Source organism: Excalfactoria chinensis, chromosome 12 (assembly GCF_039878825.1).
Source record: "Excalfactoria chinensis isolate bCotChi1 chromosome 12, bCotChi1.hap2, whole genome shotgun sequence".
Taxonomy (NCBI): Eukaryota; Metazoa; Chordata; class Aves; order Galliformes; family Phasianidae; genus Excalfactoria; species Excalfactoria chinensis.
The window spans coordinates 6,590,829-6,608,297 of NC_092836.1; the positions used below are offsets into that span (position 1 = coordinate 6,590,829).

Here is a 17,469-nt window from a genome sequence, read left to right on the forward strand (position 1 = left end):
TAACTCGAGGGACTCTCAGCATTGAGTTTAATTCTGCAATTGCGACATCAAATTCGAACAGAATTCAGGAAATATAGAAAGTTTACACCTGCTATTAGTATTACTGTGTAATTTCATATGAAAGGGCACACAGAAGCACTTCACTTACTATGCAGAAAAGCAGGGTCTTTTATGTGGAAAAAAGAGTACTGGCCAAGCAATTAGCCACAAGCCTAGTCTCAATTAAAATTAACTATATCATAGAGAGAATAGTCTAAATTACATCTTAAGTCACGTACCTCAAAGCATGTTACTGTTATTAACTGTTTTTACATCAACATTTTTTTCCTCCTCTTTTATATACAGCACCCTGTGTACTTCACAGCAGCTGCACTCTTGTAGTAAGAAAAAGGAAGTTTGTTTTTATTTAAATCTAAACTTACAGTTTACATTCAACTGCTCACTGCAGCAGCAGTACTTTGATGTGTTATCACTGCAAACTGTGAACGCAACCCAAGTTCCTCACCATCTCCTATCTCTTATTTAGGCACGCTTTTGAAGAAAAAAAATCAGCACGTGTGGCTCAGTAGAACTTTTTGCAGTGTTTCCCCACACCAAAGCAATGACGGCCCTACCTTCACGTTAAAAACAAAGCAGTTGAGACATTATTTTCCCTGCCACACAGCACACACGCTGTGCTCACTGGTGAACCTGTTCTAGCCCCGTTCCTTGCTGACCACAGCTGGCCCGACCTGCTGTGTGACAGCAACACAGCACTGCTCCTGAGCTGTGCTAAGGCAATGCTGCTTTCCACAGGGCATTCCATTTCGCACGGTGCGCTCGATATGTGAGGCAACAAATCAGCATATACAAAACAAAAATTAAGAAAAATAATACTGATGACCCGTCAGCTAAATTCTCCTTCAGTATTTTCTTTTATTAGGTAACCTAATTACCTAAAACTACCCCACCCTGCCACTCCCATTCTTCATACACTTGTACATCCACTTCAAAAATAAGACTGTTTCAATCATATAGCTATAAGGAAACTGATGCCTGTCGTTTTTGGAATGCCAGTCTACATTTCTGCATCCCTCCCAGCTTGGCAAGCACTATTGGTTCTTCATTAAAACATGCTTCCTTTGCTCCACACATTTCCTAACAGTTAATTTGATACGATGTTAAAAAATATATATGCAAGTTGCATATTTATGCATATTTATGTGCAACAGGCATATAAATGTTCCATAGCAAAAAAAAAAACAAACAGCTCACAGTACTTTGACATTTAATAGGATTAAAAGATAAAGCGGAAAATAAAACAAGGTTTTTGTTGTTATAGTAAGGAGACCTAACCTACTTCTCAGAGATCTGGGCACACAGGTAGTGACACTTATTTGAAACTTGGACACTGCATGCTTCTAAATAAAGACGACTGAGTACCTCAGTAACTCAGCTGAGCAGCCAGTAAACCTCAAGGCCTTACTTCACATAGCTGGTATATCAGAAAAAGAATTTACTCAACTACGTAACATATGGATCTGGTGGCTTTCGTTCAACTCATGCTTTTGATGGACACTTCTAAGGCTACTTTTGTCCTCTGGTTCTACTGCAGCCTGCAGTCAGTCCTCCAGGAAGAAGGGGGATGGGTACGTATGAAGGGGCCCAAATACACAGGGGGAAGAAAATAGAAACAGTTCTTCCTTTTGTAGGTCAAAAAGCAAAAGTGTTCTACTATAGAGGGGAAAAAAATAAAGGACTGAACAGGGCACCAAGTTTAATATTTGGACATCTCTTGTTAAGAAGGCCATAAGAAGAATAAGCCTGATTACACAAGCAGTAAGCCAGAGAAAGTCATCACTGTGCAGATGTAGCAGATCAGACACGCTGAGCGGAGCCAGGCAAGCGGTGCCCCGCAAACCCCATCACCCGCTGAGCATGAGCATCTGGGCACCTCGTGGTACAGAACCCATCTGCAAAGGCACAGCAGAGGAGGCATGGGAGACATGTGGAGTCAGCACTGAGAGGCACAGCACAGAACATACAGAATCTGTACTGAAAAAGAAGACGCAGGAAAGAATGCTGCAGAGCCCTGGTTTACTGCCAAACAGATGACATAGAATGACAACAGCTAATAACAGGAAAATGATAACAGAAAATTGAGAGGTGAACAGGATTCTTTGATACCATAACAAATTTGTAGTTTACCAGCCTCCACCACACTGGACAGAGATTCAGCCACCTACCTAACGAACTGCTGCAAATGTCTTTGGGACAAGGAAACCTTGCTTTCCGATAGCAGCAGGTTCTCTGCCTGGCACAGCACTCACACGCGTGCAGCACAGGGCTAGGGCTGAGGTCCCAGCTGCAGCACCCAGCTGCCCCGGGTTAGCCAGGGCAGGCAGGGAGCCAAAGCCGCAGCCGCTGAACTTGTTCAGCCAGTCTGCCCAGAGCCAGCCCACAACGCGCTTGGAAATCGCTCAACAGCTTCTGCTTCCAGCAGCCATGTGCAGCACTTGGGGGAGATGCCACAGGAGCCCAAGGCAGGGCACTGCATGCAGAGCCACCACGGGTACCCACAGGGCTGCTCTGCAACCTCGAGATGGTGCACAGCATGGAATGGTCCAGTCCTCACCTCCCAGCGCTGGGAGCAGGAGCACAGCACAAAACTTTGCTGTTAAACAACAAGCAAAGCTCATAGTCATGCATCTTCCCATCAGGCCTTCCCACTTCACACACAGGAGCACCGGCTGGCCCTGCTGCAGCCTGGGCTCACCTTGCAGCACTCAGTCTTTACATGGCTGTGGCCGTGCCATCAAGGGCAGCATGGCTCTCACTGCTCCTTCTCAGCCCCAAGGAGCACAGCCACAGCACGCTCTCTAGATTTTACTCTTGTCTCCTGTGCTCTACCTACTCCGTGGATAAAAATAGCTCTCTTATCTCCAAGGCTATCAAGCCAACACTTCAGATCATTATGCTCAGGCCTCAAGAACTACTGAAGAGACTCACAAGCTTTATTCCAGCAAACAACACAGAGGGCCATGCCCTGCTTTTTGGGGCATAAACTGACAGCCCTGCAGAACTGGAGGGATATTTCCCAGTGCCCAAGTAACAGGGAAAACAGGATGACTGCTGTCTCTCTTAGCAGAGCTGAACACACTCAACACACAGATCATATATTACAGAAAACAAATTCACTAAGAAAGCATCCTAAAAAACATAGCTCCTTCCAAACCAAAGGCCAACAAAGTCTTTTAAACCACCACACACTGTGCCTGATAATTGGAAACAATTTTCACTCCACTGACATATCCATCCAAAATAAAGGCACTTAAAACCTATGCAGAATGTGAGGCTTCTGGATAGATTTGTTTAGAAGTACCGTTTGGTATGGCTCACATTAATGTATCGTGACACAGAGAATGTCTCTTTTTTCCTTTTGGCATCATTTGCAACACCTTTCCACTAAGAGAAATGTAGGTGACAACTCCTGCTCAGCAGGGTAACACAGATACATGTGGGTTTTTCCTCCAGCTCAGAGTATTACTGGGAACCACCTCAGGAATTCCAGGCAGAGCTTTTCAATTCTAGCACCTAGTTTTCTGTCATAGCTAATTACTGAAAATCAATTAGAAAAGAGGTAATACTGACCATGACGTGAAGTATAACAAACCATTACTTGCTGTTTACATTTAACATTTAATACGCTTACATACTCTAACAAATCCTGCTTTCTACTGCAGTTATTCACTGATATAATATCTCTAACACTCTAAAAGATAAACAAGATACAAGATCTACTGTGTGATAAAACCATGTAGGTAGTCAAGGAAAAATGTAGATGAGATTCACTCTGACAAGATACATAATCAAGTATGTCCCAATGGATTTTAGAATTACCAGACAAAATATGTGCTGGAAAAAGATTTGTTTAATTTTAGCAGGCATCATCTTGTTTTGGAAAACAACTAAGTTGGAATACGACAAATGGTTTACTCAGCAAAGATGGAGGGGCTGCTTCATGCAGCATTGCTGAGAGGAAATAAAAGATTACAAACCACACCCCGGGTGTAAAGTGATATAGATTTTGTTCTGTATTTTAGCCTGAAACAATAGCCAGAGGGTAGCATTTAGGCTATAGCACCTTGACAAAGCAATGGCTACAATATCTGGGGACTGACAATTAAAATGTTTGCATAGCAAAGTACTTCTCTGCTGGTTGTTTGATCACAAAGTTCTAGTGAATGTGGCTATCTTGCAAATGCAAACCATCTCGCCCATGGAGCCCAATAACCCAATCCTGCGTGCATGCTCCAGTCATAAGCAAAAGCCTTGTTAACTTCAGTGGCTCACGACAAGACCTCATACCCCCAGATACCACTTCATCAACGGGCACAACTCCAGCTTCTACACTGACAACAAATACTGTGTAGTTCATACAACCAGTGAAAAAAACCCTCTACACATAAAACTGAATTTATGAAGGGTAAAGTATAATAGAATTTGTCACGAAAGGGAAACAAACAGCCAATTTGCTGCATATTCATATGCTATTTACTTTTCAAATGTAACGCATTAAAGCTCCTAAACTTCACTATAATGAAAGCTGCTGTAAGACTTTCAGGCAGCCATATCAATGTCAAACAGGCCAACAAAATTTCTGGAAATAAAGCTGTAGGAAATCTAGAGGTAAGAAAAAGTTCATATGACAGTCTTACAACCTCACAGTTGCTCCCTATGGGATTTGAGCACTTCAGCTGTTTTCTATACATTTTTTCCTATGCTGCCACTTAGGAACACTGTATTTCCTATTACACTACAAACGTAGCTGACGAGAGGAACACGTAAAGTCCTGCTTATCCAGAGAAAAGCAGATCAAGAGTACTGCGTAAGTTTTCTGACTGTTATAATCCCAGCAGAAGGGAAGAGAGGCATTATGAATTATCCCTTTCACCTCCTATTATCAGTGAAGTTTGTCTATTAGTTAGTCTGAAGCTATCAACAGTTGAAATCAGGGCGGGAGTGAGCTTGTAAATAAATTATCTTTCTCATGGGAAAACAGGTTACCACAGAACAGCTTATTCCACAGAGGCCGACAAGCAGTTTACATACAAATACAACCAAGTCTTTGAATACCATCTACTCAAGCCAAACAACTTAGAATATTTACCATCAAAGTAACTGCTTCCAAAACTAGCAGTCATAACTCCAAGCAAGAAACAGTTTGAGAGCCACTGTGTCACCTGCCCTAGTTCACAACACCACAAGCAGGGGTACCTTTTGATTGTAGAAGGCTTTCTAGCAACAGGAACACTGACTACAATAAATACCTCTCCTTCCATGACAACTCCATTAGACTTTGAATTCTCTTTACTAGGCTTCAATGCTGATAAAACCAAAGTATAAATAAAAAGTTGAATTCATCTCAGTTATGCACTCCAACCGTATCTAGGAAATAATATTGAATACCATGCATATTTCCACTGTGGTGATTTTCTTCATTGAAAGAGATAAGCAACTTTTAAGCATCTTACAGGCAACTTAGAACACTTGATTACAAACTAAATACTATTAGGATTTGTGAAAGACAAAATGTTTCCTGTGTCATAAGTTGTGAGATCACACGTAACACCAGCTGGCAATTGGCCATTACTGCCATCAGGACATTAGGCATAGTGCAAAGAGGTATAATAACTGTAGGTATTTCCTTTTCTGGATCCACTGCAATGAAAGAAACAGCTTTTAAAACAGTAACTTCAGAGAGAGCATCTTCCATCCTCTTTAACCCCATTTATTTAGAAGTAGCCTTCACTAAGCCTTTGTGTCTTTCCTGATCTACTTGGACTCTAGTGCTGCGTTACCAGCTCAAGGGAAAACCATATTTCTGTATGATGCTTACTGCATCCATCTTCTCTTACTGAATGCCTGTTGTTAAGTATAGAGCAGAAACTATAGAAAAAGCAATGTTCAATTAAGACATCACCTCTTCTGTATTCTGCATAGGAATAACCTAGCTACTCATATATACCTCCCTAAACAAGTGTTAGATAACAAGGGATTCCTGGACTGTTACGTAGGTGCATTAAATACCTATTTCAAAGGTTCTTTTCAAAAAAAAATCTTGCTTCTTCACATATTACCAGATAGATTCAGGTAGTTTTGGAGCTGTAATTCCAGTGAAAGTCTCCTGCAATAACAGACTAATACTATGGTAATAGCTAAAACCTGCAAAGTATCTTTACAGCATTCTATTTATAACATGTGACTCATCTCACCAGAAATAATCAAATATTGTAAACAGAACTTGAATTTAAGTGGAAAAACAAAAAATAACAAGGAGAAAGAAAACCCGGGCCAGACATTGCAGATAACAACAGAACCAACTAGTTCTCAAACACCCTATTTCTCCACCTCTCTCATAAAATCTCTACGATTTTCTTAAACAGTTGGGTGCACTTTCAAAGATTCCCAGTAATTGTTTTCCAACAACCACTCCACAAATCCTTAAAATGCTTTCTGTAAATAGTCCATTAAAACGCAATGAAACGAAGAGGAGATTTATCTGATTACAGTCTGTGCATTGCTACGCAGAACGTCCAAAAAGAAGCATCGCACATTGTGCTGCTACCTTAAAATATTTATTTCGGTCTATTAAAAATTCCCAGTGTATTTTCAGGCAGTCAGCGACCACAGAACACTGTGAGCATCTTTGACGTGATCTAACACAACAAAAAAATCAACTCAATAAAGCGCCTCCCGAGGCTGAATAAAAACAAATTTAAATTCAAAAATAAGATGGTGTCTCTCCCTTGTATTTACAACTTCATATTGGAACAAAAGTTTCTCCATGCTTTAATTATTTATTAAAGCCACCACTGGGGAAAATTCCAGACCTTGGGTCTATGGGATAAAGATGCTTCTAGTGATTCCTTCCAGCTCAACCCTGGATTTCACTGCTCAGCCCTTCCCAGCACAGGCTCAAGAAGAACACCAGCTTACAGCAGAGCTCTCAGGAACTTCTCAGTACTCTCACAGCTCTGGTAACTCCCATTAATAACGATTAATGTAATCAAATCCCAAAGCTTCTGCTATCTGCTAAATACTCGAGAGGTTCATGGAGTCTTTTATTTATTTATTTATTTTCTTCGTCCCCCTCTTTTATTCCCCTCCAGGACATATTAACTGTTCAAGACCAGAGGTTCAACTGCTATTAAGTGACACAACACTGAACAGAATTTGTCCCCACCTGCTCTCCTGATAGATCCCAATGGTAACAAATTCTTCCAGATTGTCTTCTGAAGGCATTTACCAAAATCTGACAATCTACATTCTCACATAAAATTCAGCACTTGCTTTATTAAGACCAGTAGAGTCTAAAGACCTAGAAAAGTGATACCATACAATAAGACTCATGCTACTCAGCCAACATAAATTCTTATCTGTGATACCTCCCAGCACATCAGGGACCATTGCTGAATTAACCCCAGCCTGTGATGAATTGTCTTCTTGGCATCTCTTTCCATAACCACTGACTGGATGATGTCACCTGAAATAGCTCAGCCATATGCACAGAGCAATTAAGACTTCCCCAAGAACCTTATAGCCTCTGAGTACACACAGTTAAAGCACTCCCAGACTTTATAGATGCTATAAGGGTGACAAGGACCTCTTTTTAGCAAAGATTGAACAGTCTTTCATTGACAACGGATCAAATCCAGCTCATCACCTCAGTCACAAATGCTGTCTCCTCCTCCTCTAGTTTGTTGCCAGTTATCTATAAACTGGTGGGTTAACTAGTAAAGCACTTGATGTAGGCAGCATCAAGGGATTCACAACTCAAATAATGTTAAAAATAAATTAAGAAACAAGGTTATGTGTGTAACAGAAAGAATAAGATGCTCAAGGTCTAGCAAGATACCCCAAGACTTCAGAATGCACTAGATACACTACTAAAAACAGAATCACTCAATTTTTAATAAGAATTGTAGAATAGAATCAGAATCTTTTGAGTTGGAAGAGATCTTTCAAAGTTATCGGGTCCAACTCATCTGCAATGAACAGGAACATCTATAGCTCGGAGCCATCCAGCCTGACCTTGGGTCTCTTCCAGCACAGAGCTTCTATGACCTCTCTGGGCACCTTGTGCCATTGCTTCACCACCCTCAGTGCAAAGAACTTCTTATGTCCAATCTAAATTTCTCCTCTTTTTGTTTGAAACTATTTCCCCAGGTCCCATCAAGTTGTCCAACCAAATCTCTCCTCTGCTCTTCCAGACTTTATTTTCCATTCCGAGATGCAATTGTTTCCATAGTATTTTTGTTATTAGACATATTTCAAGTTTATTTTATGAGTCCATATAATAATCTAATAGACTTTCACATCAATTACTTCAAAAGAGTTGTACACATTAGTAAGTGCTACAGCAAATGTAACAACTACACCATTCCTAGTAGCACATATGTTCTCTGTCTCTCTCGCTCATACAGCTTTGTGGGCTTTTGTTTATTTTTTTGGGAGGGGGCAGGGATCTAAAACAACACACAAGGTAGCTGGTAGCAAGTGGGAATTTACAGGGGGAATGGGATTGCTGGGAAGGGATGGTTGGAGTCTAGGGGGCTGTGGGAAGGACAAGCTCCCATTCTCAGTGACTGGTTGTAGGCTGCATAATTTCTACTCAAAGCTCTCCCAGTCCACAAATGAAATGAGCCAACATGTTGTCAAAGTTTGCAAGAAGATAAAGGTGGTTCTGATGGAGCCTGTCAAAGCTACCTGAAACAAATTCTGAGTGAAATCACAGTTTCCTTTAGAGATCGTCTGCAGGAAAACAATGGGTCTGAAAGTTTTCTTAAAGCAAACCAAATTCAGCATTGATTAGCAAGAATCTCCTAAAAAAATGTCTGTGTTTGCTGAAACTGTTCAAATTCTTATTACAAAGCTTAACACTAACATAATGTTCTTCAACTGGGAAAGTATCAAGACATCTACTGCATCTCTAATGTGAACTAAGTATGTGTGAGCACACTGTATGCATTTGACGGCACATGCTGCAAGTATCACACAAATAAGTTTGAATGATATACCATTTTAGAATGTGAGATGAATATAAGAATATAATAGAAGACAACTAGGTTTTCTGCTTCACTATTTTAGAATGCTTTTGCAGATTATAATGCAACATGCTGAAGTTTCTTCATCACAGCAAACATGCGGCAGGGGAGTCACACCTTCATCTAGTTCACAAAGAGTAAGTAATTAAGTGACCGGATGAGCAATGATTCTGTTGTATGAACTACTTACAAAAATAACTGCAGTACAATTGCTTCTAACCATTTGTCATAAAAAGATTTTGGTGTACAAAGAAAGATTTAAAGAGTTCTTTAAAAACAAGACTTTTCCCCATGATGAAGGATGCCCGTTTCTCATTTTCACCTGTTGGGGATTTTCCATAACCAAGGCAAGCCAAGTGCTTTGGGCTCATAACATATTCCTGTGGTTCTAATTTCTACATCAAAGCTCTGCATGGACTCTCACTGCCTCAGAAAGCAACATGCAGGAAAGCAACCAGCGAGATTCTCACTTTGGTGAAGGTCTTCGAGGATCTCAGCAGGGAAGACTGTATATTATGGATTAGCAGAACAGAAAGCATATAAGAGCAGTGAAAAAGAAACAGGAAAATACAAGAGGAACACTGACAGTTTGGGCTGCCATAATTTCTAGTTGTTGCTTTGCTGAGAGATTGGGTATGTCAAGGAGGGTTAGATGCAGAAAAAATATTTGAGACTATGAACTAATTTTAGTTTCCTGATCCCTGCATAGAACTGGCATCCCTGACAGGTATTAAGGACTCATCAGGCTTCGCAACAACCAGCATGCTGAGAGAGGAGCTGCCTGATCAGCAAATAGGAAATTCCAGTAACAAATGTCCTCCTAAAATCCTGCATCTCTTCAGAGCTTGCAGATGTTGTTCTGGAATTGCACTGTTATGTCCTTTATTTCTTTAAAAGAATAACAGGCATCATTCTTTTCCTTTAAGGCATAACAAAAGGAGAAGCTGGTAACATTAACCCTCTCTTTAATACAGAGTTACAACAATGAGAACACTCTTCATTCAGGAGATCCAAACTCTGCTGTCTAAAAGCCTGACACTCATTTCTTACCATCAGGCAGAGCAATGCTGAAGCTAATTCCTAATAGGAGACTAAGAGCAAAGAAAGAGCATATGGAAAAAGAAGCAACTATAACTCAGTGGGTCCACAGGCTGGTTGGAGCCCAATCTGAAAGTTGACAACTATTAAATAAAAGAAACAGCTCTTGGCTTTGAAACCAGTTTGAATAAGTGGACTGTAAAGTCATGTCCCTTCTTCTCTCTCTCTCCAGGCCATGAATATTTAGTTCCTTTATGCAAATTGGAAGAGTTGCAATACAAGGTTAATTTAACCTAAATAACCTTGAAATCCTTTGTCAAGTTGGGCCTCTGAGTCAAATCCCAATCTGAAATGGAACAACTTTCTCTACACAACAAATTGTGTGTTTAGCCTTATTTAAACACTGTGTGGTGTGACAAAAATCTTGGGGGTTAGAATTGGGTTTGACAGAATTCTTAATTTCTTTAATATTTTCCAGGTTGAAGCCCATTGTTCAGGCCGTCCAATTGCTTAATAAACACTTGCTCCTCAGTTTTCAATACAAGATTCCTTCTGGGTAAAGGAATCATTTACAGTGTTCTCAAAACCTGATTTGATTAACACAGTACACACACATGTTGGTGTGTTTTGCTGATCCTCATGTCCTTTCAGAGCAAATCTAATTAGTACGACTTCATCTTTTGCACTGCTTTGTAGGCAGAGTTCCCTGCAGACCAGCTATACATGTAAGTCAACTCAGTGTCTCATTGACACATCATGATAGCATCAATATAAAAAGACATTTAAAAGTCTGATATAGCAACTAAGTTTCAGTTTGAAATCTTCCTTTTTTCTTTCTAAATTTTAGCAACAGAGGAATTGGACAATAAATAGACATTTTGATTCAGCCTCAGTATAGATCACTCCCTCCCATCTTTATTAAGTCTATGCCAATGTGCTTCAGTTCTCCTTTACTGTTTGCAGCTCCCAAGCAGAAGTGCTGAATCAGATCATCTCCTGAGCTCCCTACATGCTCTGCCTTTTCTGACTGCAAACAAAGTTTACAAACTTAGCCTTCCATTCCTAACAATGTCAAATAAGTGACTCACGTGCAACTGATCTGGCATTTATTCCACAGCTATACTTCTCATTAAGTCTGACAAAGTGAATTTGTACTAACAATCATAAAGTTTGAGAATGTTCCTACGTTACAAAGCAAGTTTGAAAATCTGGAAGAAAAAAAACAACAAGGGACAGAACTGAATATCAGTATTCAGACTTGTTACTGTTCTCCCACTGCCTGTCACAAAGTTACTGGTAACCCATAGGTGTCATCTGTCATTTGGTTACAACTCCAAGCAGCACTGCCGCTTTAGAAACCAACAGGGCCCTTCCTGAGCTTTTGCTAATCACAGGTGAAAGGTCACTCTCACTGAGCACCGAGAAATAAACACAACTCGCTGACATGACAGGGCGAGCAGCGTCCGAGCACCAACACAGATCATGATCCCAATGCAAATGCCCTAAAACAGAAGGGTGCTGGTCACACAGCTTCTTGAAGACTCATTAGGACCAGAGAAAATCCCTCTAGAAACACGGGAAAGACAATACAATAAGTAACCTGTACTTAACCTTGCAGCTGTGATTAGATATTATTTAATGACAATGCTGATGGCATCGCCTGCTGACAGGCCACAGGTCCCAAAGCAAAGTGGTTGGATGGAAGCGGAGTTTCCCATCTCCTTCCCATGTGAGTCCTTCGATACCTACTTCCAAGCAGGGAAACTTCTCCGGGTACTTTTCCCTACGAGCCATCAGCACTCACTCACCTTCTCGGCAGAGTCGCATCGCTTCTCGATTTTTCCCGTATTCCTTGAAACTTTCTTCTAGTGCAGTTCCTGAAACAGAAAGCGCCCGGAGCTCAGCGCACGCCCACCCGGCACAGCCCCGGCTCCGGACGCGGACCCTCCCGGGGGGGGGGCAGCGTCGCTGGGGGATGCTCGGCAGCACCGTGCCCGGCAGGGGGAGCGGGGAGGAGGGGGGCTGCCCACCTGCTGCCCCCGGCCCAGGCTGCACTCGGGCTCCCCCAGAGATCGGGCCCCGGATCAGGGAGCGGGGGATAATAGGGGGGGGTGGGGGGGAGGGGGACACCTCCTCCCAGGCCCTCCCACCGGTAGAAGGGCGGCTCGCGGGGGGGCCGTCCGTCCGCTCACCGTCGTTCCCGTGAAGTTTAGCAGCGTCGACCCAGTGGCTCCAGGGCTGCCCCAGCATCGCCTCGGGGCTGGGCAGGGACCTGCGCTCCCCGACGGCCGCCATTGCCGCTGCGGTGGCGGCGGGGCCGGCGCCGCTCCCGCCTCCTCCGCCTGCGCCTCCCTCGCCGTGCCGGGGCCGCCGCTGCCGCTGCCTGGCCGCCGCCGCTCTGCGCTGCTCCCTTCTGACGTCACCCGCGGCCCGCGCCGACATTCTTTCCGCTGCTACAATGTAACGAGAAAAGTCAGCGGGCGCTTAAGGTGGCGCCGCGCTTAAGGTGGCGCCGCGCCGCTGTCAGCCCCGCGCCCACCCCCCTCCTTCCCCGCCGGCTCTGCCTTTCCTCTCGGGAACCTGCGAGCCCGGGGGCGGCTTCGACTCACCTCTGCGGCGGCCCGGGGGGCAGGAGCCGAGTGCCCATTATGTATGGGAGCGCTCCCTCCTCTTCACCGCCCAGGTGAGGCGCGTTTGGGCGTGTTTGTGTGTTTGCGCTAACAAAGCGGCAGGGGCCGGGCTACGCCGCCCGCCAGGCGCTCCCCGGCTCCATGGGCCGCCTTTCCCTCTCCGCAGCACGACCCGCGACCCTACAAAAACAACGGCCGCATCACAACCCCGCCCGACCTCCCTCCCGCTGCCGTCCCGGGCCGAGGGGCGGGCACGGGGTTGGGCCGGGCTCCCCGCCCCGCCCCGCCGGGCCTCCTTAAAGCCCGCCGGCGAGCGGCAGGGCAGCGGCGAACGGCGAGCAGGAAACGCGCCCCCCGCCCCGGGACCTGCTCTGCGTTGTGCCGGGGGCGGCGGGGCTCCGTGCCGGGGCAGCGCTTCGAGGCCGGAGGGCCGCGAGTGGCGGTCAGCGGTTCCGGCACGGGACCGGGCAGCGGGATCCCGCGCGGCCGTTACGGGCGCTGCCGGCGCGGGCCGTTTGAACGCAGCGATTTCCCCTTCCTTGCCCCACTTTGGTTTTCTGCGCTAACTTCCGCACCGAAGCGCTGATGTTCCGGCTCGCCGAGCCGCTGCCCGAGCCGCCCGTGCCCAAAGCTCGGCGCTACAAGTGACGAGCGCTCGGCAAGTTCCCTGAAACTGAAAGTATTTGAAAGACGCTTTCACGCCCCCGAACTGCTAATAACGAAGCTACGGAGCCCTGCAATAAACTAATTCCAACGCTAGACTTTTCACTACGAGATTCTCTTTCCGACCATCCGCTGTCTCAGCCGCGATACCCCCCGAACCGCCCGCTTCGAACAAAGCCGTCGGGGCTGCTCCGGCCCGGCCCTGTTCCACTGTCTTCTGGATATACAGCCCCGAAAGCGGAGCTTAAAGGCTATGGGTGCTCCTTTCCAAAGCACGGTTTCAGCGTTCCGCGCCCCTGATGACTCCTGTCAAACGCAGGCTGATCTGTATTACAATGTTCCAAGGTACCGTAAGGGAGATTTTTCTCCCCTGTTGATCACACGAGCTCCCTAAGAAAAAGGCAACTTAAAAGGCAAACACCAGAATATTCAGCTAAAGATAGCCCCAGTGACTACCACCACAGCCAGGTGTAGTAATCCATCAGCCTCTGGACCTGGGCCCCGGATCCCTGATCGATCAGTTAGATGCCTTTAACTGAACTGCCATTTCCCAGAACATCTAAATCTCCTTTCGCATATGAGTGCAAAGCACTTAAGGGACCAGAGTTGAAAGATAACTAATGAACAGAGAACGTTACGCCTTTATTAATTATCTAAGAGCGTATTTTATAATATAAATAACTACTTACAATGAAAGCTAAACACGTCAGTGGGAGATGTCAGTCAGGTGCTAAAACAATCCTGAACTTCTAAACAGAAATTCAACAACTTTGTGCTGTAAAAGCCAGACAGGAGATGAATCAATTACTGATGTCTTTCAAGCTGAGTTCATCAGTGCTCCACAAACACCCAGAGCTGAACTCAGGCTCCAGCCATAGAACAAGGTACGTTACAGACAGAGTTATATTCTCGGTGTCAAATGCTCTGATCACAAACTGTGTTCATACGACTCTGCTTTGTCCTGGAGAACGCTGCCAGCCAGCTGTCCCTGCTGCAGTTTGAAAGACTGATGGCAGGGTCCATGAATTTCACAAAGAATTTTGCTACTATTATTTATTTTCCATTCATCCTACAGCAAATAGTGATGGGTGGCCATACAGAGCACACCACCACCTGCCTTTCAGCATTAACAGATTTTACATTGACACACTGATTTACTGTTCATACACCACAATTCTTTCCTTTAAATGTTACTGCAGTACGTGTGTCAGTGATAGAATTAGAATGGCTTAATTTGATAAAGTTTCTTTTGATCAGCTAAGTACCTTAACGAGCTAATATATTGCCAGCCTTTCAGGTTCTAGCATGAACACTCACCAGGTTACTCAGAAGTAGCTCTTGTTTTTAAAGTGCCAAACAGGTAAATATACTACCTTTACTTCATACATCTCCCACTGCCTCTTTCTTGCTGTATTTTCCCTTTTTCAAGCCTGTTCTTTCCCCTCTCTCTATACATTCCCACTACAGATCTAATTCTGTGGTCTGGCCTCGGGCTGTCCCTTAGTAAGCTTCCTTCCTCTAGTAACATTTTTTCCCACTACGCCATGAATACATCAGTGTTCCAGCAGAGGGAGGAAAGTGGCAGCAGAAAGATGGTTTGATCAGTTCAGTGCACAGGCCTGATTAGTCAGAGAGCAGGAATATTCTTTCCCACAAACTCACTATGCTGCAGATGTGAGCAGGTTGATTTTGTTTTTAAGCACCTAAGTTCAGTTCTCTTAAGCCATTTCCAAATCACTGTGCGTGGTTGCATGGTTGTGCTGATGATTTTAGAAGAAAATAGGCAAAGCCCTGAAAATTCATCACGTTAGAAGGTCAGAGCTGAAAACATGTATATACGCTGTATACATTGAACAGAGGTGGCTATTAGGAATCTGACACACCCAGGTTGGGAGTACAGTCATTCACAGCTCCCTGAGCAATCAGTTGAGAGCCCAGGATGCCTTGGAGATCAGTTTGGTCCCTCCTGATCCAAAAAAAAAGCTTTTGAAGAAGAGCTCCTCTTCCTACTAACCACAAAGTCAAGGATGACCATACTTCTAAACTAAGTACCTCTATGAGGAGTCCAGAATTAAGAGCAATTAATCCGGTCATGAACAGGCATAACCCACCAGTGTAAAAGCTGCCAAGAAGCCCATGCTCCTTTAAGAGAGCAAAAAGTTGTCCAGAAACACTGCCAAAGGGTTTAACTGAGGGAGCAAAACAGCCCAAGAAGTGATGTTGGGAATGGGATTGTGACTGAACAACAACACACATAGTGAAGAACTGAGAGGAAAAAAAAACAAACATGGAGGAATAAGTTCGGCTCAAACAGATTAAGTGGAAAAGGAAACACGAGGCAGGAGAACAGCAGAAAGCAGCAGCTCGTGCAGAGAAGACAGCCAAGTAATGGAGTGAAGATGAACAAACAAACAAAACTACAACACAATCTGTAAAAGGAAAGAAAGAACGGAGTCAGGAAGAGGAAACGAAACACAAAAAAGGGGGATAATGCAGATTCAAAGCTTGCTGAACAGATTCAAAACATTAAACATGGCTGCTAATGCTACAACTAAATACATGCCTACCAACAGCAAACAACTGCTGGAAACTGCAGAGGAAGGCTACGTTGTGTCATGACACAGCAGGCATTTCCCCACCTGCACTGACAGGTTTCATTCTCTTGCCAGGTGGTCCTGGAAAGCTGTTCAAACAGGGAACACCTCACTCAGATGTTCAGTTAAAATCTATGAGACAACCTCCATACAAGACCTGAGATGTGATCGTTCTTATTTGGAATGGAAAAGGAAGGGTGAATCTGCAGCTAAACTCCTATAAGCAGAAGTACAATGTTACACTTGTTGGTGATTTTCCACAACAAATGTGAAAGGATGCATGAATTAAAATGTTGAAGAGGGAGACAGACAGAACCTATGAGGGTGCCGTGTTGTCAGTACTCAGAAGAAGGAAAAATAGCACATACACAAAAAAGCCTCTTGAGGAAAAGAAGTGAGGGGCATCAGTGCACTGAAGGAAATCAAGTAAGTTAACTGTGACCAAAGGGTTTGAAGCAATCAAGACGGGCTTAAAAGCTAAGGAATATATTATTAGCAAAGACTTGTTTGTAGATGAGATTCAGGCTGAAACAACAACTGGAGGAGGTGACACACAGAAGTGAATTCCCGACCCTCACATCAGCTCCTGTTGACAGCAGCAGAACTGGGAGTAGATTTTGTGCATTTTAAAGTATGTCTGCACTATGAGAAGCAGAAGAATATAATTGGGCAAGTAGAAAGGCAAGAGATAAAAAAATCCATATAAATCAGCATGTCCAGGTGATGAGAGAGCTATCCAGAATAACAAAACAGACCATTTCATTTAAACTCCACCACAGGAAAACGTTTACACAACTAAAATGCATTATAGCAATCTGTAGTTCACTCTCACCTCCAGTGAAATCAAGCGGCTTCTCCCTTCATACACAGAACTGTGATCCCTCAGAATAATAACCACAAGCAGCACACAATAAAAAGTGAAACATCAAACCATGACAATCTATTATTCTTTTCCCCCAGATTCTGGAAATAGTATAATTTTATTTATGAGTAACACTTCAAAGAGAGCTGAAGGTGCTCAGAAGCTTCGGAATAGAGCTATTTTAAATACTGAAAAGTGAAATTACTGTGGATGCCTACTACGAACCACCTGTACCAGGGAAGAAAAAACCTATATGGTTAAAATTAGAAAACTAACTTGAAGTATCTTATTCTGAAAAGAATGAATCAGGGAATAGAGCCTAATAACTGTAAGAATGTCTGAGAATCCTGCACTAGGACGAGAACACAACGGATACCCTCATATATTTACTTAAACTTCACAATGACCACACTGTTATATTAAAATAATGTAATATTTTAATAGCCAGATGATAAATATATGCCACTGCCAGGCCTTATAAAATACACAGCATCTGTCTTTTAAAATACTCTCAGTTCTTGCAGAGAATTTAACAGAGCAAATACAGAGTAGTAACACAACATTTCCAATTTTTAAACGTGAGCAGGTAAAACTAC

The 17,469-nt window shown here is 43.7% G+C and overlaps 1 protein-coding gene across 4 annotated transcripts in view; it reads right to left on the reverse strand.

The window, feature by feature from the left end:
• The window catches only part of ATXN7 (ataxin 7), a 77,404-nt gene that overhangs the window by 41,434 nt on the left and 18,501 nt on the right, over nucleotides 1-17,469 (reverse strand). For 2 of the 4 annotated variants that reach the window (XM_072347304.1, XM_072347301.1), the window contains exons 3-5: nucleotides 12,734-12,934; nucleotides 12,317-12,577; nucleotides 11,933-12,001 (exon numbers count right to left, since the gene is read on the reverse strand). In XM_072347304.1, the coding sequence (XP_072203405.1) occupies nucleotides 11,933-12,001; nucleotides 12,317-12,566 (319 nt within the window). In that variant the 5' untranslated portion in view covers nucleotides 12,567-12,577; nucleotides 12,734-12,934. Of the gene's footprint in view, nucleotides 1-11,932; nucleotides 12,002-12,316; nucleotides 12,582-12,733; nucleotides 12,935-17,469 lie in introns of those variants that run through there. The other 2 variants (XM_072347302.1, XM_072347303.1) reach the window with 2 other exon arrangements.